We start from the raw sequence: 22,678 nt of genomic DNA, 5'->3' as shown, positions 1-22,678 counted from the left end.
CGTGACTGTGTGAGTGACCGTCAACCGACCTGTCACTTTGCTTTTTCTGGCTGTCTGTCCCTCTGTCTGTTTGTCATGATAAACACACACTTTACTTCTTTTGTCTTCTTCCCCGTCAGGTGTTGTTCACGTCTATGCAGCGGGAAGAAGTTCCACTTTTATCTGAGAGAAGCTGTGTTTTGAATCTTCTCCTCCGGCTCCAAAGATATCATCAAAGTTGATTATGATGACGCCGATGATGAGGATCGTGTTCTTTCTGAGGTGACATACAGCCGTTAAGGTCCAAAGGATCGCTGCTAAGGAATCTTAAGACGAAGCATAATCTCCTTTGACGAGTGCTGATGCACGCTGGATGGAGTCCTGCTGCCAAAAAGCAAAAAGACAAACAATCCTTAAAAGTTACAACACAAAGAATAAACTACAAAATCACTGCGAAACATTTCTAAGCAGAGAGACTGTGCTTGTGTCTGTGTCACAGCAATAGTGAGAGCAAGGAAGTCATACCTGTGCATGCTTTTAATGCCATTTTAATGACAAACTTCTTTGAGTTATTTCCCCATTGTGCCAAAAAACGAGTTAGTCCAGCTGCGTGCTCGTCCTCTGACACACAACACACGTACACACTGTTCAGGTTTGTACCGGAACGACGTGTCAGAGACGCACCCAGTGCACATTGAAGACATTTTTTCCGGTCACTACACTCGGAGTCTTCTTCCCTGTCGTCTGACTGTACAGACCGCCTCCATCATGACACCGGGATTAAAGAAATCTCTCTTTAATCTGTCTCTTCTGCCGCAGGTACACATCTGATTTGATAGCAAAGCGATAAGAGGGATTAAACAGGAACGTATCCGTTCACCCTGATTAACCTGACCCAGTGTAACAGATCAACCTTTACGCCGTGTCCTTATACGCCACAACAACCTGGGTCCTTTTGAGCACTTTTACAAACGTCTTTTTTTTTAAGGCTGGCACACTTTACGCTGGGACATTATGTGGTGAACACAGTACATGTATTGTTGTTCCACTGGTGGCCCTGTTCCCGGTCTGCTGGTTTCGCTACCCTGTTCTTCTGCTCGTCTGTGAAGAACTTTGCGACAAAAGAAAGAAAGAAGAGGGGTTTTCCAAAACCCACTCATTTAAGCTCGAAAGAAAACAAACAAGCCTTTGCTGCCTGGAGATCACGACGGACCAGAACACAGAAGTGGAACAGAAGCAATTGCTTTTACAATTTCTCGTCATAATGAACAAAGCAAACACACCAGATTATGTGCAAAACTTCAATTTTGTGCCAGTATTGAATCTCCAATTGAACCACAAGAATGTTGTTTTTGGAAGAACGGCTTCAATGTTCTATTTCTTTGACCTCCACTGAAGCTGGCTGCCTAACGTTGTGGAGCAAAGTGTCCCTGACAGTGTTGAGCTGCAACCTAAAAGTGTGCAAAACAGCACAACGTCCTCGTACTCATACTCATAATCACAATACTTGTATTGTTGTTCCACTGCTGTCTCTTTTCCTTGTCTCCTGGTTTCAATAATCCGTTGTGCATGTCTGTAAAGCACTTTGCAATGAAAGAAGATCAACAGTTCAATATCAAACATTTACATTGAATATTACTTAAATGGTCCAGTTTCTTCCGTGTTTTCCCAGGTCAAGGTAATTAGACTTATTCAGTGAGATGACCAACCATAAAAAATGTATTTCTTATTGTAATTCAGGGCTGCAACTTTATCAACTTAAAAACAAATTATTGATTAATCTGTTTATTGTTTTCTCAATTAGGCCTAATCCATAAACCGACAGTTGTCTTTTCTTTATGTGCCCAACAGTTTGAACCAACCACTAAAATAAAGAAATAAAGAAAAATTAAATAAAAAGATCAGGTTAGCATAAATATAGTAGATGTGATCAAAGTACTTGTATCAGCTTCGCTTATGATCCAGTTGTTTCAGTGATTCTAGTGACACAATATTCATAAGAATATGTATTTTTTTCATGCAAAATGACGTCCAGTTTCGGGTCAAAGTGGACCAAAAGAGCATCTGTCCAGCAACACAATTCACATCAACATGATCAGTCCAAGTTCACTTATTATTTCACGTTAATAAAAGTTGACTGCTTGACAGAAACAAAGGGTAATAATGACATTAACACACAAGTTGAAACAAGAAAATTACATTTCTAGAAGTTAATATTCGGATAAATAATATTCTTACCTCATCGTTGGCTAATTAACGCACACACGATACGTTTAATTTCCCTTATCTGCGTCTTTGTCGCTCAGCTTCCTCCGTCTGCCGCACACAGCACTGACCATTGCTGTCATAGAAACATTTGAACCATTCAAACCGGTGACAGCAGTCAAGATCTGCCCGTTAAAACCGTTTGGCTTCTTTTAAAGAAAGAAGCGCAGACGCGTCTGGTGCTGCGCTGGAGCGAGTCTCCCGTGTGCTCTGTGCTCGTGAGTGCTCGAGCGAGGAAGCAGGTGAATGCGGGGGCGTGCGCACGCAATCACGTGCACGAGCGCTCTGGTCCAGCAATGCAAATAGGAGGAGACAAGGAGACAGGATAGATGGAGAGGAAGGACAGGTCAAAGAACAGACGGCAGATGCTTTCTCTCTTAAAACAACAACAACAACATTTTAGGAAAGCACAAATACATTTACTGAAGTACTGATCTTAAGTAGAACATTAGAGGTACTTCTACTTCGCCTGAGTATTTCTGTACTTCAGGCTACATTTCAGTAGATAATCTTGTAACGCCTACTTTTTCCTTATTACATTACTCTGACAGCTTTAGTTACAAATTAAGATTTCTGCAGGCAAAACATACAGTAAAATCCTGCTTCTACATTCATGCATGAGTAATACCAACGTAATGATATAATAATACAATAATACATAATAGTATGACAGAAGAGACATTTTTCTACTTTTACCTTTCGAACTTTAAGTACATTTTCCTGACCACACTTCTACTTTTACTCGTATTTTAAAGCAGGACTTTAATTCACAATGTGTTTACCCAGTGTGGTATTAGATATATTGTTCTACAATTGTTTTACAGAGGTGTTGATTCAACTTCATGATTGTTTCGTAGGCTGTTTGTTTGAGGAGCTGGTTTATTAATTCAATAGTTTTTCTAATATTGTGTCTTCCACATTTATGACTCAGGGTGGACATACTTTCATGAACACCTCTCAATATGCAAATTATACAATTATAAAAAAAAGTAGTGACACACAACATGAATACAACAACTTACAGGTAAGAAACTAGAGCGAAATCTTTGTCTAACAGCATTGTTGGTGTAGTAATATTTCCCTGTATTGCTAAACAAGCAATTTTACAACATCGGCAAACACTCACACTATTGTGAAGACGGTGCTGCAGGTTTTAAGGCCTGATAAAAGTATATTACATAAGAATTACATAAGAATTACCATGCACGATTTTGGCTCCACACATTCCAATAAGTACATATTTAAAGAACGTACAATGAATGCAACACCAAACTGACACAATCGGAAGAAATGTGAAACTTTGAGACAGTCAAAAAAACTGTTTCTGCAACTTACAAAGACAAATCAAGCATCTCTGGTAGTTTCTTGACACGTCGGGGGAAAACGTTTTTATTATATTTGTTAATTGCGAATGTCTTGCTCGGGATGTTCCCAAAATAGATGTGCAGTCTATTTTGCACCATTGTTCACGACTCACCCAACCGGTTCAACGTGTATCTATTCTCAGGAGGAGGCCACTTCAGTGAAGTCCAAAAACAGAAACAAGGCTTATTCCTTCGAATGTTCCTGTGTCAACACTAAAATATGTTTCTGGAGGAATACTCCTGATTGGCTCCGGACAAAGAAAACACAAAAAGAGTCACGATAGCAAGAGGAAGCAGTTTACAGATGAATTCACACAGCTGGCTCCCTGAGAAGAATCCTCTCCAGACTGTACTGTGTCACATCTAAGTGTTTCTGATAATACACTCATGCACTAAGATCCAAGAGGCCATGACACTTCAACGTTTGCATTGTAATTTCTGTGTTCGTGAAGGGTGACACATCATAACCAGCCTTTACAGAGGTTTGCACATCAAAGCGGTGCGCAAAGGAAAGGACAGACACAGGAAGCTGAGCTTTTATGCATCATAAAGAAAAAGATCATTTCATAGAAGGAGTTTCATTCTCTTATATACATACATTTAATTCAAGCTGTCTCTTCTCACACTTCGACAAATAGTGGACACTGCGACCCCTAGAGGACAGTGCTGTGAACAGCAGTTTATTTTAATCTTTAACTTGTTGTCACGGGGTTCATATTCTGTATAAATTACACATCTGGCAGTAACTGCAGTTCATCAAATAGCGCATACAACGGCTTAAATGTACAGTCAAAGTGGGAATAAATAAGAAGTGTGGATGTGTAGGCTCCAGTGTGTTCAACGTGACCTGTTAATATGCTGAAAGTCCAGTTCTGTGGGTCCCTAAAGCACATACAGCCGTCAAACTCAGGTGTGACTGACGTCTGGCACACGTGCTTAGTTCCACCTGTGCTCTTCATGCTATTTATGTGACAAGTCAAACATGTCTGCTGTGAAAAAGGTCCATGAATCTGAAGCAGTCATCTGGTTTCTATTTACTCCTGTTGTTCTTAACTGTGTATTTGAAGTCAAACTACTTAAAACTGTCCATAAAATGGACTATTAGTTTATTAGAAACCAACTAAAAGCTGCCTGTTTATCTTACGCGTCAGTATGTTGATGTTGTCCGATGTCAAGTCTCTTATTTGATTCCGTAACAATGGTGTGCGTGTGCTTCATAACTAGAAACGAGCACTCGTCCAGATGATACTCCACTGTAGCAGAGATTAATCCCACTAAGTATTAATCTGGTGATGTGCAGGTCAAAACGGCAGATGAAATCACAGCTAAATGTAATCGAAAAAATGAATATTTCTTTCATCTAGATTGCATTTAACTGCTTTTTATATTTATTCAGGCTTCACAATGAAATGACGCTCTTTAAATGTAGCTGCGGCATTGGTGATATGTAACCTCAACACCACTTTCTAACCAAATTCAGCCCCGTTTTAACCCAAATGCCTGCAAAAGAAAACCGAATGAAGTAATTCAGAGACACACAGCACCATGGAAACACTTTAAAGACGTTTTTAAGACACTTTTTTTGAAATAGCTTTACAGAAAACATGGGCAGAAATCAGCATCAATCTCTTAAAATGTACATATATGAACAATACAAATAAGATTCTATCTCACAGCCGGTGAACTGTGATAAATTGAGGATCTGATCTTTGGTCATCGGAGCGATATGGATGATACATGGTTTGATTTCAGCCTCCTCATCCAGACACACTCTGCACGATCATGGTGTACAATCATGTCGACGTCGGACCTGCTTAAAATAAATTAAATATATAAAAATAAGTGTACAGGTTATTGTCAGGATTGGTTGAGTATTATTGTGGCGTTGCAAAATGACATCCACCCCCACATCTGATACAACTATGTGCCTCTTATTGTCTGTATTTTGTTTTTATAAACAGGTTGCTGTACAATTTTAAGATCAGCAGGTTATACTATATTCAGAATAACGACAGATAACATTTTCTTCATTGCTCGGTCTAAAAAACGACTTTTCTGAAAGATAGAAATCCTCTTTTAAAAAAAGGAACATTTAACGATTTTCTCAACTCAGTGCTCGAAGCGCAAATAATAGAGGAAGCGCTGGTTCTCACAAGAAAACAAGAGAGAATGAATTCCGCTTTAACACTGTTGCACGATAAAAGAAACACGCGGTCGCCTGAAGATGACCTGAAACGGTTAAACAACCCCGAGGAGGATGTTCCACATGCACTGGTCGTGTTTCTAAGACGTGCAGAGTCAACAACGGGCCGAGCGGCTCTGTGAGGCTGCACTCGAGCTAAATGCTAACATACTCACAATGCTAACGTGCCGATGTAATGCAGGTTTACCATGTTCGCATGTTAGTTTAGCCCGTTAGCATGCTAGCATTCGACACAAAGTACAGCTGATGGGAATGTGAGCGGTTTTTCAGGTATTTGATCATGAATCAAAGTGCTGAGAGAGTAAAAAGTCAGGAGAACATCAAAGTCATGAGGATTCATCCTCTGGGGAACATGAATATCTTTACGATATTCCATGGGTATTATATTGTATCCCTATTCTATTTGTTTGTCAGTGAACGACAGATTAAAGGGACCAAACCTGTCTTCTTATGGCGAGCACCTCTTTAAATCTCTTCCCGCCTGTCATTTTCTAGCCTCATCTATTTTCCAACCTGGTCCTTTCACCTGTATAGGATCAATAAGGATGCAAAGGATGCAAAATATAAAGTGGGATTCTTGATTGAGGGAAAACTAGTCCAACCCTGCTTTTAAAGGTCTAAAAATAACTTTTAAAATCTGCAAACGTGTGAGTGAATACATGAGACAACGGGCCTGTATTCAAATGCGGGATTTGTTGGACTCCTCTGATCATTTGGTCGCTTAAGCAGAACAGTGATTAACCGCTGGGGTTTGTCGTAGTTGCGTCGGTGGTAAACACAACTGTATGACTTAAAAACAAAGGCAAACTTCAGCGTAAGAAAAGTCTGAATTTTCCCAGATGAAGTATTAAGACTAAAAGATGCCTAGTCCTTCTACTGCCTCAAGAGGAGATCAGACAGCACATTCATGTCCGTCTCTGCCGGGTGGCACTGCAGCACCAGCGCCACCATGTTGTCCTGACCCGGAAAGACCTGACAGAGCTGATCTCTGAGGCCGGACGTTTCCTCCGGGCTCCGGTCTGCGCCGAACCCCGGTCCCGAAGCGTCAAGCCACCCTTGCTGGTGTCCCGTGTCCCACTCTTTTCCGTGTCCTCTCCCTTTCCCCCGGCTCGCTCCGCCCAGCGTTCGGTCGCGGAAGTTCAGGAGCTCCGTTTGGGAGCGAGGAGGTTTGGAGGGGGGGAAAGCGGTGGCTACGCCGGCAAAAGAGTGGTTTCCTGGGTCCGGAGTCCTGAGAGGAAAGACAGAACTTCACTTATTACTAACTAACTTCCACCTATAACTCAGAAACTAAGCGTCTGAGCTACCCTGCAGAAAAAAACAGCAAAAGCATCCTTGGATGAATTAAAATATGTTCATCTGTATGAGTTAATACCTGTGCTCTGAGCGCAGGAAGTGATCCAGGTGAGGCCCTCCTCTGCCCAGAGGGTCGTCCGGCACCATGAAGTGATCCCCGACAAACGTGTACTGAAGAAGTCTGCATGGGGAGGAGACATTACGTCACACCACTGAGATGAGGGGACTGGCCCTTTAAGCAGGCTTCAGACAGGAAACACCAACTTTTTTTATACCTCTTTTTGACGATGTCCCTCCACACAAGGGACTCGTCTGAAAGGTCTCTCAGGTTGTCGTTAGTCACGATCACTCCGTCCGTCTTCTGTGCGAGCTGCAGCATTAATCTGCAGGAACGGGGGGGGGGGAGAAAGAAAGATTTCAAAGCAGCCCGGAAAAATACAAATCTTATGTTCTTTGGCGCCACACAGTGGTGCCCTCAAGCATTTCGGAATGGGCAACAAATGCAGAGTCCCAAACCAATCCTACGCACTGATTCTATGCAGATTTTGGGTACGCCGAGTGTGTTCACTCAAATATACTTAAAGAAGACAGAATGCAGACTAAATACAGGCATATTTTAATGTGTGTGCTGTGGATGCACATTATTCTCCCACAATGCAATGCACAAAGGAAAAGGAGGCGCTACTGACAACTGCCTAAAACATAAATTGTGGATGCTGGTGAAACTGCCCAAAAAAAATCATGGAAAACTATTTTTTATAAAGTATTTGTAAAGTTTGTTTAGCATCCGGCGTCACATGTATTTCATCATTTTTTGTTCGTAAGAAATCGTAAAATATGTTGACATGTCTGACTGCTAAAACAGTACTCTGTGATGATAGTGCGTAGTACATACTGTGTACAATTCGTACTGAAAGAAGTGAACGCAGCGGCCCGCCTACCTGTCGTCGTACGAGCTGATCCTCTTGCCCTGCACCTCTCTGGAGGGGGTGAAGGACACCAGGCCCAGCTTCTGCAGCTCGGTCAGATAGTGCTGCTCTGCGAGGGGCACGAACAAACAGCGCTGTGTTTAGTCTGCGCTGAAACGCCCACACACACACTCACATGCTCGCCAGATGCTGATTTTGTTTTCCTCCCCTCGCGTGTGACTCAGAGGCACGAGGCCTTTGTCATTTCAAAACCACAGGACGCATTTGACCAAAGGGAAACTTTGAGAGCAGGAACTACGGAGAACGGTATTTCACGGCATTCAGAATGTTGAGAGGAGGCAGCGCATAGATCGATGAATAAAGTCGGACACAAATTCATTTTCTAGTGACTTTTCATTGACCTTACGTAAAGTCTTAAATTTGACCGACCAAACCAAATAATTCACGAAATAATGAGGTTACCTTTGATCTTGGGGTCGCTCTTCTGCCTCCACTGCGGCAGGAGGGCGCTGATGTGCCGATGGCCTCGGTCCCAAAAGTGCTGGACGGCCAGAGCGATTCCTCGACAGGAGAAGAAGTGACCCAACCCGTGACTGTGGAAGACATGGAACAGTTAGACGAAGGGCTTTATCTCAAAACCAGGAGGAGCCAAACATCTGGATATGAACCTTCATTTGTTATTCACTCAATCTTAAAAACTAAAGATGTCTTGAAACAACACAACCTAAATTTCCATTCCATGAGAGAACAACTACAACACTGTTATTCTGACCTCATGGCCACGTTGCTCCCGTCAATGATGATCGTCCTCACTTTCGACTCGCCGGGTCTGTCTGTGAGCTGGAGGGCGAAGGGCATCTGCAGGCCTTCCATGAAACGCTGCTCCCCCGTCACCACCACCGAAGAAGAGGCGGCCGCCGAGCCCCGTCTTTCCTTGGCTCTGGTGGGAGACGAGTCGGCCCTTGTGAAGTCGGGGAGCTGAGGGGCTTGGAGCGCTTGTTTGACGACAGAAGAAGACTTGGGTTTGGGGTTGAAGACGTTGTCTCGGGTTGGGTGGTCTTGTTTCGAGGTGGATGCATCAGGCCAGTAGTTGGTTTGGCCATATTGTTTGTTGGGTTGGAAATGAGCGAGTGGAGGCTCTAGGGGTGAGGGATAAGTAGGCATGGGCGGCCCTTTGACTTCAGGAAGGATGACCTGGTGTGGAGTTTGTGAGTCTGTGAGTTTATGGAACTTAATAAACTCAGATACGGTTTGATTTGGCCCGTCTACACGTCCTCTATCGTCAGATTTTCTCTTTTCTGCTGGTACGAAAAGCTCAACGTCTCTTGCTTTGCCCCGAGAAGGTCCAACTTTTGGTCTCTCTTTCTCCAGCACCACATCGTCCATCTCTCTCGGCCCCTCCCTCAGGGCGGCCGTCTCTTTGCTCCCCTCCCTCTGCAGCTCCAGGAGCAGCTGGTGAGTGGATCTATCGGGCAACATGCTGTAGACTTTGGCCACTTTCTGCTCCATGTACCCGCAGCTGGCTGCCGCCTTCTTCACCACTCCCAGGACGAAGTCTTCTTCGTGTCCTTCCACTTTTTCCTCGGCGCCACCGTTCCCCTCGAAGTGTCCCGTCGCTCCCTCTCCCACCTTATCTCCCCCTACTTCCATTTCTTCGTCTTCTCTGTGCTCCGTCTCGCAGGGTCGATTCCTCTCGCTTTGATTGGAGGCAGCGCCGGCTCGACTTTTATTCGTCTGCTCGCGGTCGGTGCGGTCCTGCTCCTGCTGAACCACGTCCAGGATCTGCGAGGCCTCTTTGGGTCCCGTTCGGGCGAGGACTCGCTTGACGACGTCCTCCGTGTACCCCATGGCTGTGAAGAACTTCAAAAGAAGCCAAAACTCCTTGTTCCCCACTGACAACTGCAGCTCCCGTTCTTCCTCCTCTCCTCGTGCCTCTTTCATCTTGGTACCCAACTCCGGCTGCTCTTCTCCCACCTCCTGAGGAGAAGCTATGAGTCTTACCTCAGCCCCCTCTGCCCTCCCTCGGGTGACCCCAGACACTAACTGGAATAAGGAGTCCTCGGCTGCGGAGTCCCCCGAACCTGCAGTCAAACCTTCAACCCACCGGTCTGCAGTCCTAGAAGGCTCAGGAAGTGTGTACGTGACGGTGAAAGGTTTGTCCCATATATCCTCCGACTCCTCGTGTGATCCCGCCGCCGCATTTCCATCCATCGGAGCCGGGCCGGGGCTCGATCCAAGCCCCGATTCTCTCACCAAATCCAGCAGGATTTCCTTCACCGACCCCGGCAGCACTAGAAGATCCAGGATGTGCTTGTCCTCCCAGTTCTCCACCAGAATTTTAAACGCCCGGCGTGAATCCAGAGACTCGCCGGGTACCCTGTCTCCGGCCTCCGGGCGTCTGGACTGCGTGCCCTCGTACCGCTCCACCAGGTCCGTTATGAGGGAGTAGGCTCGCACCACCGGCTCTGCAAGACCCGATATCAGCAGGAATCCTGTGGAGCCAACCTGGTTTGGCGAGAGGAAAACAGAATGACATCAATCTTATACCTCTTCATAACAGCAAAATAAACAAGGATGTGCTTGTTATTATCAATTTAGACGCATGTATCACCATATCTCAAGATATGATTTAATCACGACATCATTGAAAGATAATAAATCAATGAAGAGAAAGTAATAAAGGTAATACGATTTGCATGCTGTCTGGAGTCATAACTCACTAAAATGTGAACACGCTAAATTCAGCATAAATAGCAAATAAATCGCTTAAAAATGATAGAATAAAGACGCTATATATTAATCCAGAAATTGCCTGAGAAATAACACGTTTTAAAGTTTTCTTCAGTATTAAAGTGATCCAGTTATAGTTGTCTGTACATCAATGGATACATTGCAAACAGGAACTTCTAATAACTAATTCGGCATACTTTTAATGGTGACAAATTACCAAAATGTAAACAAATATAGGCCGGAAATTGAGGCTCAAGTTGCAGTTGCAATGTTCTCACTCGCTGGTTCTGATGTCTCTTTATTCTGAGTGACTAAAGACAAAAGTTCTGATCCTAATTGCTTGTGATTGTGAGGAATTTAAGTTTTGAAGCTCCCGATTATGGACATGATGTGATATGAGTTTGAACACAGTCGTGTGTCGGAGTGTCTGCGTGGTCAGGGTTGAGGAATGTGCTGAGAGCGGGGGTTGGGTGAAAGTGGCTGCTTGAGGTGTGAAGAGGAACAATAGGGCAACGGCCCAGGAGGGGCTTGTTGGACTTCAGCCAATCAATGAGCTGATCGATGAGCTGAGGAATGTATCTTTGTGACAAAGGGTTTGAAGCTCGGGGGATTGCAGATCTCACATTTCATGGAATTCATATGTTTGTTTTGTCATCAGCAGTGTGATTCGGTTTGTCACTGTTTGTATCTGTTTTTATGCTTCTTGGACAATAAATCCATTTGATTTTGACTTAAACCCGCGGTTGTGTTTTGGAGGCGATTGAGAGCACATGGCTGCAGGGAGGAAGTTATGGCCTAACATGATCCTCTCTTTCAGCAAATATAAATGGTATGAATGTGGCCGAAACAAAGACCCAGAATGCAACACTCACCACGATATGTGCCGAGGTGTTTTTGGTCAGGCAGTCCATGAACAGCCCTCGGGCTCCGCAGAAGATGCAGTGAAGGACGCCGGGATAAGAAACCTCCTGCTGCTCCTCCTGGTTCACGAGTCCTTTCACAAATAACTGCAAGACGGGAATATTTCACATCGTTATCGGATCGTTATATTATTACTGTCGTAGTGGGGAAAATACATTCACGATTTCAATCAAGCAGAGCCACAGAGTTTGTTGTTCCACTGATTATTAACGTACAATGGACACTTAGATAGTGACAGTAAAAAGGCTGCAGTACTATTCAGAACGAGGTTAACCTGTTTCATTACAGACTTTAGTGACGCAGCTTGAAATGATACGTGCTCAATTCTTCAAGTCGCTCTTGAAAGGACAGGCAGGTATTTGAACGACGGCAAAGTGTTTCCTGCGAAGTTTCCCTCTTTGTGTTTTGCGCGGCTCAACAAGGAAACAGTGTCCAGGGAAACACAAAGAGGGGAACTTCTACTACGATGAGAGTGACCTTCGGAGATACCCGATTGATTTGACGAACTCAAACTGCCGAAGCTTCATTTAGCTTTCAGATCGACTTGTGAGTGTTGTTTTTTTCGGGGGGTGTGGAGTTTTGTCCCACATCACTTTCATGAAGAACAGATCTTTAAATGTCCAGCATGAACACGAGGAACGATCACAGCAAGCACAGCCTGTTTCAATGCTCATCCTCGAGCTGCTTCTCAGAGCTTCCTGCACTTCACTGCTGTAGAGTTATGCTGATGACTAATAACTAACCTTTAAAGGCCAGCTTCAACACCACAGGCAGATTATCTCTAGCTGTGCAATCTACTAACCCGACACTTATGACACATGTAAAATTAAAAACAATACATCAAATATTCGTCGTCGTCTGACAGAATTCATTCACCACATTTGGAACCGAAACTCAATTTAGATTTATGACAACATTTTAAAAACCCCTTGATGAGTCATTTACCAGTACGGTGCCTTTAGACTACCAGTAATGTCGATAAAAACTTCCCAAATAAAGCGTTACACTCGTTCAGTCAGGACTGACTGTGAAGTCATATTAGTCACAAAATCGTTTCAGTGCCGCGCTAAATTCTTTTGGACAACGTCTCAACTCTTATCTTACTGCGTGCTACAGAAAACCAAACTCGTCGCCTTACTTTGGCAGCCTTCACGTCGCCGCTCGGCCCTCTCAGCTTCAGCCATATCTGCCCGTTGTTGGCGTGAGACGGCTCGTCCGCCCCGATCCCAAACGCCACCCCGAATATCCGCTCCACGGTGTCGTGAAGGGAGGTCAGAGATCCCCGCAGCATCCCGGCACACGCAAACTCATCCTCCACCTCTCCTCCACCTCCACCGCCCCTCTCACCGTCCATCCCTCGTTCTTAAAGTCGCCGTCAGAAGTTGAACATACTGTGAAAAAAACAAACATGTATTTATGTTTCGTCCGTGAGCGTTGAGTTACTGTAATGCATTGTGTTGTTTATCGAAAGGAAAAATACATATTGTATGAACATATATTTAAACATCCATAATTAACAACCACATAATTCTGCATGTCTGTGCCCTGTGTCTCATAATCCAACCGTGACTGTATGAAGTAGTGTTGACGAGATGTAATTGATCAGGATCACTAGTTGTTGCCCAGGCAAGTTGCTACAACGAACACACACCAGGTCTCCCTCAGTGCATTTTACATTTGATCACATGGTTTTTACATTTTAAAATCTTGATCTTGAAAACTAACACATCTCAAAATAAAAGTAGTGGATTGAAAACTACTACTTCCGTCTTAAATGTAAAGTATAAAGTAATGAAATGTACCTCTCCACCACCTGGTGTGCACACCTTCGAGCTCCAGACATGTAAACAAGTCTGCGGTGCGTTTCTCTCTCCGTGCGTACACAATTAACGATGCACCGACAGACTATGCCCAACTTCTTTACCTGTTGACCGACATTTCCTTTTGATTGTTACCGCGCACAGCTGAATGTGGAGTCCTGCCATTCTGCTTCAGTCAGGATTGTGAAACATTTATCTCTATAAATAGACCCGCTGAGCGTGTTTTAGCGACTTAAGAGCGGTAAGTTCTGCTGGTTTTAGGAAACAATACAACTATGAAAATATAACATTTTCCACGGTCTCGTTTCCTTACGTGAGGTCGATCGCTCTCGCTCCTTCCAAAGTTCCGTTTCCAGAGAAGCAGCTCGGCTTCACGCGTCCGCGCGCATTAAAAACACACAACAACAACAACAATGTAGCCGATCGGACCAAAGTTCAGCGTGCTCATCGGAAATAAAAAAGTGGGACGGAAATGAAGAGCCGACCCCCCCACACAGTCCTCTCCTCGGATAGTCGACGAGGAAGCTTCGTGGAAACCCCGAAGAAGACAAAACCGAAACTAAACGGAAAAAAACAGGTCATGCGACGTTCAGGGCGGATGATTCTGGCTGGATTTCGCAGTTATAGTGTCCTTAAAACACCCGAATAATATTCCTTTAATAACGCTACACACTCAAAATGTATCTAAGATGTCTTTTAACATCCTAAAAAATCAGATAATGTCCGTTTAATGATCGCATTAATTGGACATAAATGATACAACAGACAATACGTGATAAAAGTGTACATTTAAAGCCTGTATTTTAAGACATGTATATATGTATTTGTGTCTGGGTCAAACAGGAGATAAAGGGGATTTCCACTGACGTCAGAAGCGGGGTTTTTCTGTGCTTTTATTTTTTTTTTTTAATATTGACAGACAGACTTTGTAAAAGCAGATGCTGGCGGCTGTTTGTAACACATTTCTGTCTCGACCTCTCCCAATACAGGAATTCATTGCCCCAAAAACGCACTTTTATCTGTTGACACTGTGGTGTCCTTGGTGCAGTTGTATCTGCGTCAAAGACAGGAAGAGAGATGTTGTTGCCTCCTACACTACACATCCTGTCTTACTCTGCTCGGGTCTACTGGGTTCAAAATACTTTAAACCCAGTGACCCGATGAAGTTAATCTATAGCCTAACCTGTGTGTGTGTGTGTGTGTGTGTGTGTGTAGTGGTGGAAGAAGTACTCACATCTTGTACTAAAGTTAAAGTAATACTGCAGTGTAGAAATACCTTTACATGGATTCAAAATGTTACAGTAAAAGTACACAAGTACTGGCATCAACATATACTCAAAGTATCAAAGTGGCCCACTTATTAAGCAGACTGTCCCATGTCAGAGTAAAATATGTTATTGTTGGATTATACTTAGTGATGAATTAATGCGTTCATCCCTTTAATGTCACAGGTGGAGATCATTTTGATTATTTTATGTTCTGCTGAGTGTCTTAATCTTTGAAAATACATCATAATTTACGTGTTGATTGTATTTAGTTTTATGAATCTATATGCAAAGTACCGAGAAAGTGAAGTAAGTGCCATATGTCCGAGTGTGACCTCAATGCAGAGCAGTTGTATTGTGTTGTAATCCAGGTGTGGTGTAATCCTCAGCGATTTAAAGAAACCTCACCTGTTTCCTGTAAATCATTAAGCAGACTCCGCCCTCTGCTGGCACACCTCGAAATAGCCTCAACGGTCTTTTTTAATCTTTTATTTGTGTGTAAACTTCAGTATAATGTCCATAAAAAAGCTTGTGCTTGTGATGTGTGACATTGAAGAATATCATACCTGTCTGTTTCTTCCTGCATGAGACAAACTGCTTCATGACTGTCACATAAGGCCATAAAAAGTACATTTAAAAACCACTTGATCACAGCAAAACAATGAGAATTGGCTGTTAAAGAGCAACGTTTCTTTCCAAAAGTTGGGCCTTTATCTGTTCATCAGATTGCTCATAATTAGAGGTATTTAAAGTGTTAAAACTAACTCATGTTGCAACTGTAATCAAGCTCCACTAAAAGGAGGAAAACACTTTCCACAAATGAAATCATATGAACAAAATACTTCAACATAAGCAGCCATTGAATCTGACGAGGAAAAGGGTTAAATAAAAGAAGAAGAAAACACAAATCCTTCTGTCGTGACACACTTGGTTGTTTGCCGAGCAGTTCGGAAGCAGAAGTAGAAAAAGTAGTTTCACTTCTGTGTAGGTGGAACAGGAGCTGCAGTCAGGGTTGTTACACCGGCTCGTACCTCCGTCGACACGGTTGAATGATGAGGAAGAGTACATCCCGAAGGGTGAGTGGTTTCCCCATTTAAAAAAAGATCACCTTGATAAACTTATTCGTGTTTAAAGTGTCTGTGTTGATCAGGAATTTGTCAGACTTTGTGTTTTCTACATTTTAGTCTCTGTTAACTTTTCATTTTATCTTACAGTGATGTAAATCCGTTGTGTTCAGCTCATAGGTTCAGACATTAAAACTAAAATGTAGTTTAGTCCTCAGGAGGTGGACAAAATAGTAGGGACCTGCTAGTATGATGTAATCCCAACGCAACAGCAGAAAGCACTGAAGAGTTCAGCTGACACGAGAACATCAGTGAGGATTATTAGATTTTACAGGTGTTGCTATTATTCTGTCCACCCCACAGGGGCTTTATGATGTGTGTCAGGTAGCCTGAGCAACAACGAATGTGGTTTCCTGTTGTGTTGAGTACGAGTGTGTGCAGTACGACACACTCTCGGGTGTGTGTGTGTGTGTGTGTGCGCCATAAAGTGACAACATTTGTTTTTTATAAATCATTGTATGGTTTTGAAGTGTTTCATTTAGCAAAATATCTGAGGTGGTCTGCTACTTGTGTGTGTGTGTGTGTGTGTGTGTGTGTGTGTGTGTGTGTGTGTGTGTGTGTGTGTAGCGTCTTGACAATATGAACCCTGCTTTATAAATCTTGCTTAAGCAATCCTAAAAAGCACGTGTTAACCAGCCTCCCCTTACTGAGGAAAGAGCCTCTTCAGAGGAACAATTTCAGTCTTAAACAAACAGGTTTTTATTGTCATGATTCATTTCCTCCTGCAGTGAATTATGTCCAGCTGTCAAGTTCCTTCACTGATCGGAGAATCCAGCCTGGGGGGCTGGAAGGTGATCGGTTCCGGGGGTTTCGGAAAAATCTTCAAAGCCAGGCACCGTCAGTGGGGCTGCGACGTGGCCATCAAACTGCTTCATAATGACGACGGGTGAGTTGTTGACAAAAGAGCTTTCTGTTTAGGATCAAATACAGGTGTGACTTACCCATGATGCAAACACACACACAGGACCAGCGCGTCTTTGCTGCGGGAGATCGACATGATGCGTGAAGGCAGCAGCCCGTACGTCATTCTGGTCCGAGGGGTCTTCAAGGGCCAGGCGCCCTCCTCGACCTCAGATCAACTGGGCCTGGTCATGGAGTTCATGGAGAGAGGATCAGTGGCCTCCCTGCAGGTAACCACTGGTGGAGGAAGAACTCTTTGACTTCAAGAGACACTCTGCAACAACAATCTGTAACTGTGGAAACGATCTTGCAGGACAGCTTACACGGCGCTGCACCCTGGCCGCTGGTCTTCAGACTGGTTCACCAAGTGGCTCTGGGTATTAACTTCCTCCACAGTCTGGCCCCGGCCCTGCTCCACCTGGACCTGAAGCCCAGCAACGTGCTGCTGGACAGCTATCTCAATGCCAAGGTGAGTCCGAGGCCCGCTTCCTTCATATCGGCAGATGGGCATTCTTAGTTCCAGGTGATTATACACCGATTAAAACATAATTATGAATATTTTATTCTATTTCTGCCAAGGAATCCCACTAAATGTTGCTCACTGTTCCTTTATCAAAAAGAAACAGACGTGGTTTCCCCCTGAATGTTGTAACTTGATAATAAGCAGAAATGGCGTTTGATAAAAAGGTAGTGAAAGGGTTTTACTGTTAAACAAGACAAACTCCAGGCCCTGACACATTCCACGTGTCATCCCACGCTGTGCTTAATAAGGGAAGTAAAACTGTTCATGGCCTAAATGAACCAACTTGCCGATGTAATAAATTAATTCACATTTCAGCATATGACACATAATGTGTCATGTCCCACTGAAAGTAACATTTCTACATAATATCCAAACTGATAATTTGAATTTGTGTACAGCAAGCTGCCCGCTAGCCGCCTCCTTCATCGCTTATGCTCATTTTCTCTCCAGCTCACAGATTTTGGCCTCTCGCGGTTTTACCGCAGCGTCACGCGGTGCTCCAAGAAGGACAGCGAAGAGGAAGGGGGGACGATCAGCTACATGCCCCCGGAGGCGTTTGACCTGTCGTACAAACCGACCCAAGCCTCCGATATCTACAGGTACAAGAACCAGCACTTTTACATTGTCATACAAGGACCAATAATGAGTGTTTTACAGCCAAATGAGGGAAGTGGTCTGATTTGAATGTCATAATTCTCACACAATTGTCAATTTACAGATGAAAACAAACCAGGGTTGTTATGATATAACCAGTAACCCTGGCATGTGACTCTCTCTGCCTCTCTTTCAGTTACGGTATACTCTTGTGGTCCATTGTCACTGGGACACAACCATATGCACGTAAGTCACCAGTGTGTCTTCATAGCTTTTGTAGCCTCTCGCTCACCACAAATGTTGAAAACATCTTCTTTGGTTTTTCTCATCTGAGTGGCAGGTTGTTGTTTTTGCTGTGCATTATGACCATAATGGCACGTGGTGCAAGAACAGCGGGACACACCTGCTGTTTGTTTTCTAGGCTGTGAACTGTGTGTGTGTTTGCAGCTCATAAACAAAAGTCCTGAGGATGAAAGGTTGCCTATTTTATTGCAATTGTCACAAGGTTTTGTTTGTAGAAAAATGAGACAATGCCATTGAAAATTCCATTGTCTCAATTATTTTGGTGGCAGTGCAGAAATATTGAGATATCATCACCTTATAAGTGGTGAAAGATGCTGAAAGGCTCCTGAGATGACTTCACAGTTGGTCTATCGACTTGTCACTGCAAGAAACACCTTTTGCGTTCAACGTTGTTGTTGTGTAATCCATTGTTAAAATAAAAAACATTGATAATTTCAGCTTGAAACACAGGAGGAATATCTGAACGTAAGCATCGGTCAATAACTTGTGTTCAGGTATATTTCTGAGGTCTCACTAACCTCTCACCGCCTTGTCAATCCTTCCGCCGCTGTAGACGCAAAGTCCAGCTTAGTGCGGATTCGTATCCCCGAGGGAGACCGTCCGTCGCTGCAGGAGATCAGGCGCCAGGCGGTTGAATGTGCAGCGTTGACGAGGCTGATGGTGCTCATGGAGAGATGCTGGGACGGCATACCCCAAGAAAGGCCCTCTGCTCTTGGTGAGAAAACTCTTGAGCCGACACAGAAAACGACACTTTCAACAGCTTGTGGTGCCTGGTCCTAACGTCACATCTGTGATCTACTTTGTGCGCAGCGTGTACAATTGAGGCAGAAGAACTGTACAAGATCCACAAACGTAATATTAATGATGCTGTCCATCAAGTGCTGATGCAACTGGTGAGGGGACATCTTTTCATAACAGTCATAATGCTGAGAGGATGTTGAACTGTGACATGATGTACGTCTTTCTCTTCCTCTTTCCAGGACCAAAAGGAAGACGAAAGAATGACAGAGCAGATTGAGAGGTTTCATATCACTCAGCCTTCAGGTCTCTAAATCTCATTTATTAACACGTTATATCTTCTTTAATATGTACAAGAGCCAGGCTAGCAGGCCCTAGCTGTTTACCGTGTTTCTTTATGTATTTATGCTAAGCTAAGCTAAGCATCTGCTGGCTGTAGCTTCATATTTAACGGACACACACACATGTGTGGTATCAATCTTCTCGTCTATTTCTCGGCAAGAAAGCGAGCAGCATATTTCCAAATGTTTTGAACTATTTCTTGAACTCTTGTTTACTTCTATTATGTAGAGTTTGTGGAGTTTGTTATGTATTTTGTGTTTTCAGGTTTGTGTTTTTAAAGTTGTAACTTTAATTGCGCCAAAAGGTCCGTAGTATTCACAACAGAAATGGGGACGAGAGTTCAGATTATTCAGTTAAAATCGTATTTCCAAAGTCAGGAAGTCGGTTGACTGATTGAGTTTGATGGAACCATTTTTAGCGAGATTAAAAATTGCTGTTGCAAAACAACAAAAATGTAATGTTATTTCATATTTTCTTTTGCAGGGAGTAAACGTGAGGAGGCGGAGATTCGTGATACCGTGCCAACAGGTCGCCCACCAGTCCAGGTGAGATTCAGACGAATCACACGGTCGCTGCAATAATAGATTAAACAGAGAGACATTATTTCATATTGAACACCTAGGACATGTTTAAATCAACAGACCACACTTTAACGTCATCATTCAGTCTCTTCATAGTACAGTGTTGACGACATTGTTATACTTTTGACCCGAGAAGAAAAACTCACAATGTGGTCTGTGAGGTATTCATTATTTCCAATGCTGTGATGTTTCTGCACTGCACTTTTTAAAAAGTTTTGCTGCCGTGGGGGAAATATGACATGCATCACTTCCTGTTGCGCCAGGGGAGTTTTAACAGGAAAGGGTGTTGAACACAGTGAATGTAAAGAAGCCTGGATGAAGCGCATGACGTTTGGAGCCAGGTTGGGCAATAGGAGATTGAATGTAAACATGAATATAACCAAGATTACGAATGGGAGATTATGGTCTTCGCTCTGTGACGGAGTTGTGATGTTTTACCAAAAACACAACTACTGACCAGTTATGTCCTACTATACAAAATGTATGTGCAAACTGGTAATTAACTGTAGTCTTTATTGAGATCACAGTGCAGCTCCTTTACTTGCTTCTGCTGCAGGAAATGGCTGGCGGTGGGACTGCAAATCGAAGTGACATAAGAGCCAAAGGTAAAGAGGAAGTTGGTGTTGAAGCCGCCGAAGAAAGAGGGGAACTTGTGTTGTCAGATCACAAATCGGACAAACAAATCAAGCATCATGACGTAGGTTTCAGGTAATTGTCTTCCCCTTTTCAGATCTGCCTTCATCTGGACCTTCGAGCGTGCGTTACGATGACGGCAAAGTGAAAAGGTCCTCCGTTTGCCCCATTGAGCCATCACCGCCGTCTCCTTCGACTGAGAGGTCCCCTCAAGGCAGACCAGCAGAACCTTCCCTCAAGCGAAACCTGTCTTCACAGTATCACGTGGGTTGTTTTATTTTGCATCACTGCATTAAAGATACGTTCCACAATGAGAGAGCCCAACCACTGCAGTAAAAATACTCTGTATTTCCTTTTCATAAGGGTATTTGGGAATTAAGTAGGTTTCCCTTCAGTTGATTTGTAATTAAAAGTGAACTTTCACACACAACAATCTGTCTTTATGAGTGTTGTAGTATCTTAAGTGTCTTAAGTAATCAATTCTCATGAACACAGCATTTATTGAAGACTCGAAACTAACACTTTGACCTCGGCTGCTGCTGTTTTCCTCTCTTTTTACTCGTGTATATCTGCAGCGTCAACTATCCGGCCCCGACACTTTCCCCTGCCAACCGGCCGCTGCACGCGGAGTCCAGATGTACTTCAGCAATGTGACCGGATTACAGTACGGCGACAACAACACCATGCGCATCCAAGTTACAGAGTGCCCAGAAAGGAGACGGCATCGAACAGCACCGCCCAGAGTCGACCTCCCGCCGCAGCGTCGCGGAAGCGGCAAGGACAAGGCGGTTCGCTGAGTTCTCGCGGACCTCTGCGAGTTTAAGTTCTCTTATTCCCTGATACAGTTCTCCACGCTTGCTTCATCCTTTCTTCCACAATACAAAGAACATGTTTTATTCGAGAAGTGTGAAGGCGTAGCTGCGTTTTCTGTTTTTGCTTTTCAAATCTGGACAGTGTTCATGTTGTTTCAACATATATCTTTTTAATCGGATTTATTTATTCTGCTTCCTTTGTTAGAACATTTGAAACCAATGAGCAAGAATCTCACACCTCCCTTTTTTACATCAGCAGTGCTAATGTGAGCCGAGTCTGGTCATACGGTTTGGCTCTAACTGTTGTCAACAAATATCCTCAGTCGCAGTGCCAGCTCACAATCAAGTGCCAAAAAATCGCCATAACCACAGATTGATTATTGATCTAAACAGGTCGATATGTCGGTGCACTATGACCGAGCGTTTGGTCTGTCAAGGAGGTTAAAACAAAGAATCATTTGTATTATATTGATCTACCTTCACTTGCACTGAACTATTGATCATCAAACTACACTGTATATAGATATAGATGGTTTTGGAAAGTGCAAATGTTTAGTTTGTTTGTACTTTATGCAATAATTTGGTTTATTCTTATGCGTCCCTTTGTGGGCATAGTTTACAAACTCCTGAATCCAGCCAAGAAAAAGTTCCAACCCTAAGAACTTCATTATGTATTTTATATTTACCCTTTTCACCGATTTAAAAAAAAAATATAAATTTGAACAGAAGTTTGTACGAGGCCATCTCTAACGTGTTGCAGTTGATGTAACGGTGCTGCCGTAGGATGTCGGCATCTTGAATACTTCGGTCAGTAGGAGCACGATGTAGCTTCAATGAAGTGAAAGAAGAGAGAATTGCTTTATCTTAAAGGACAACTCTTCGATGGGATTATGGGATGTGTAGTGTCGCCAGACTATCTCAAATATCTCAGAGCTTAATTAATCGGCAACAGTTTTGATAATCGATAAATATTTTTAAGTTATTTTGAAGGCAGAATTCTCTGGTTTCAGCTTTTTAAATGTGAGAATTCGCATTTTTTCTCTTTTTTTTTTTATCATCGCAAAATGAATATATTTGGTTCTTGAACCGTTGGTCGAACAAATCACAGATCTGTAACAATTACACGATTCACTGATGCTACTTTTTTGGTAATCACTTAATCACTAAATGCCAAAGATATCTCAAGTTCTAGCTTCTCAAATGTGAGAATTTTTGCTGTTTTTCTTATTTTTTTAATATATATCTTTGTAAGCAGAGTATTTTTGAAAAGTCTTGCTTTTTAATAAAATGAAACATAAAATCTTGTCTCCAATATTGTTAATACAGTCCCTAAACTCCTTTTGTTGATGATTCTATTTT

At 43.2% G+C, this 22,678-nt stretch overlaps 2 protein-coding genes across 2 annotated transcripts; one reads left to right on the top strand and one right to left on the bottom strand.

The window, feature by feature from the left end:
* Positions 1-5,149: 5,149 nt before the first annotated feature.
* khnyn (KH and NYN domain containing) lies at positions 5,150-13,932 on the bottom strand. The gene is made up of 9 exons (XM_079295556.1): positions 13,818-13,932; positions 12,823-13,075; positions 11,636-11,770; positions 8,806-10,538; positions 8,496-8,626; positions 8,046-8,142; positions 7,380-7,487; positions 7,184-7,285; positions 5,150-7,039 (listed from the first exon to the last, which is right to left on the bottom strand). The coding sequence occupies exons 2-9, from the start codon at positions 13,036-13,038 to the stop codon at positions 6,685-6,687; spliced, it is 2,877 nt and encodes a 958-aa protein (XP_079151682.1). The 5' UTR covers positions 13,039-13,075; positions 13,818-13,932; the 3' UTR covers positions 5,150-6,684.
* Positions 13,933-15,760: 1,828 nt separating this feature from the next.
* ripk3 (receptor-interacting serine-threonine kinase 3) lies at positions 15,761-22,678 on the top strand. The gene is made up of 13 exons (XM_079295289.1): positions 15,761-15,845; positions 16,622-16,779; positions 16,858-17,023; positions 17,107-17,262; positions 17,767-17,915; positions 18,107-18,156; positions 18,767-18,928; positions 19,024-19,106; positions 19,194-19,257; positions 19,777-19,838; positions 20,431-20,479; positions 20,605-20,771; positions 21,083-22,678. The coding sequence occupies exons 2-13, from the start codon at positions 16,628-16,630 to the stop codon at positions 21,302-21,304; spliced, it is 1,482 nt and encodes a 493-aa protein (XP_079151415.1). The 5' UTR covers positions 15,761-15,845; positions 16,622-16,627; the 3' UTR covers positions 21,305-22,678.

This window comes from Melanostigma gelatinosum (assembly GCF_949748355.1).
Source record: "Melanostigma gelatinosum genome assembly, chromosome: 23".
In the NCBI taxonomy this organism is placed as follows: Eukaryota; Metazoa; Chordata; class Actinopteri; order Perciformes; family Zoarcidae; genus Melanostigma; species Melanostigma gelatinosum.
The sequence above is the reverse complement of the archived record's forward strand: the minus strand, read 5'-3'. Positions and strand labels throughout refer to the sequence as shown.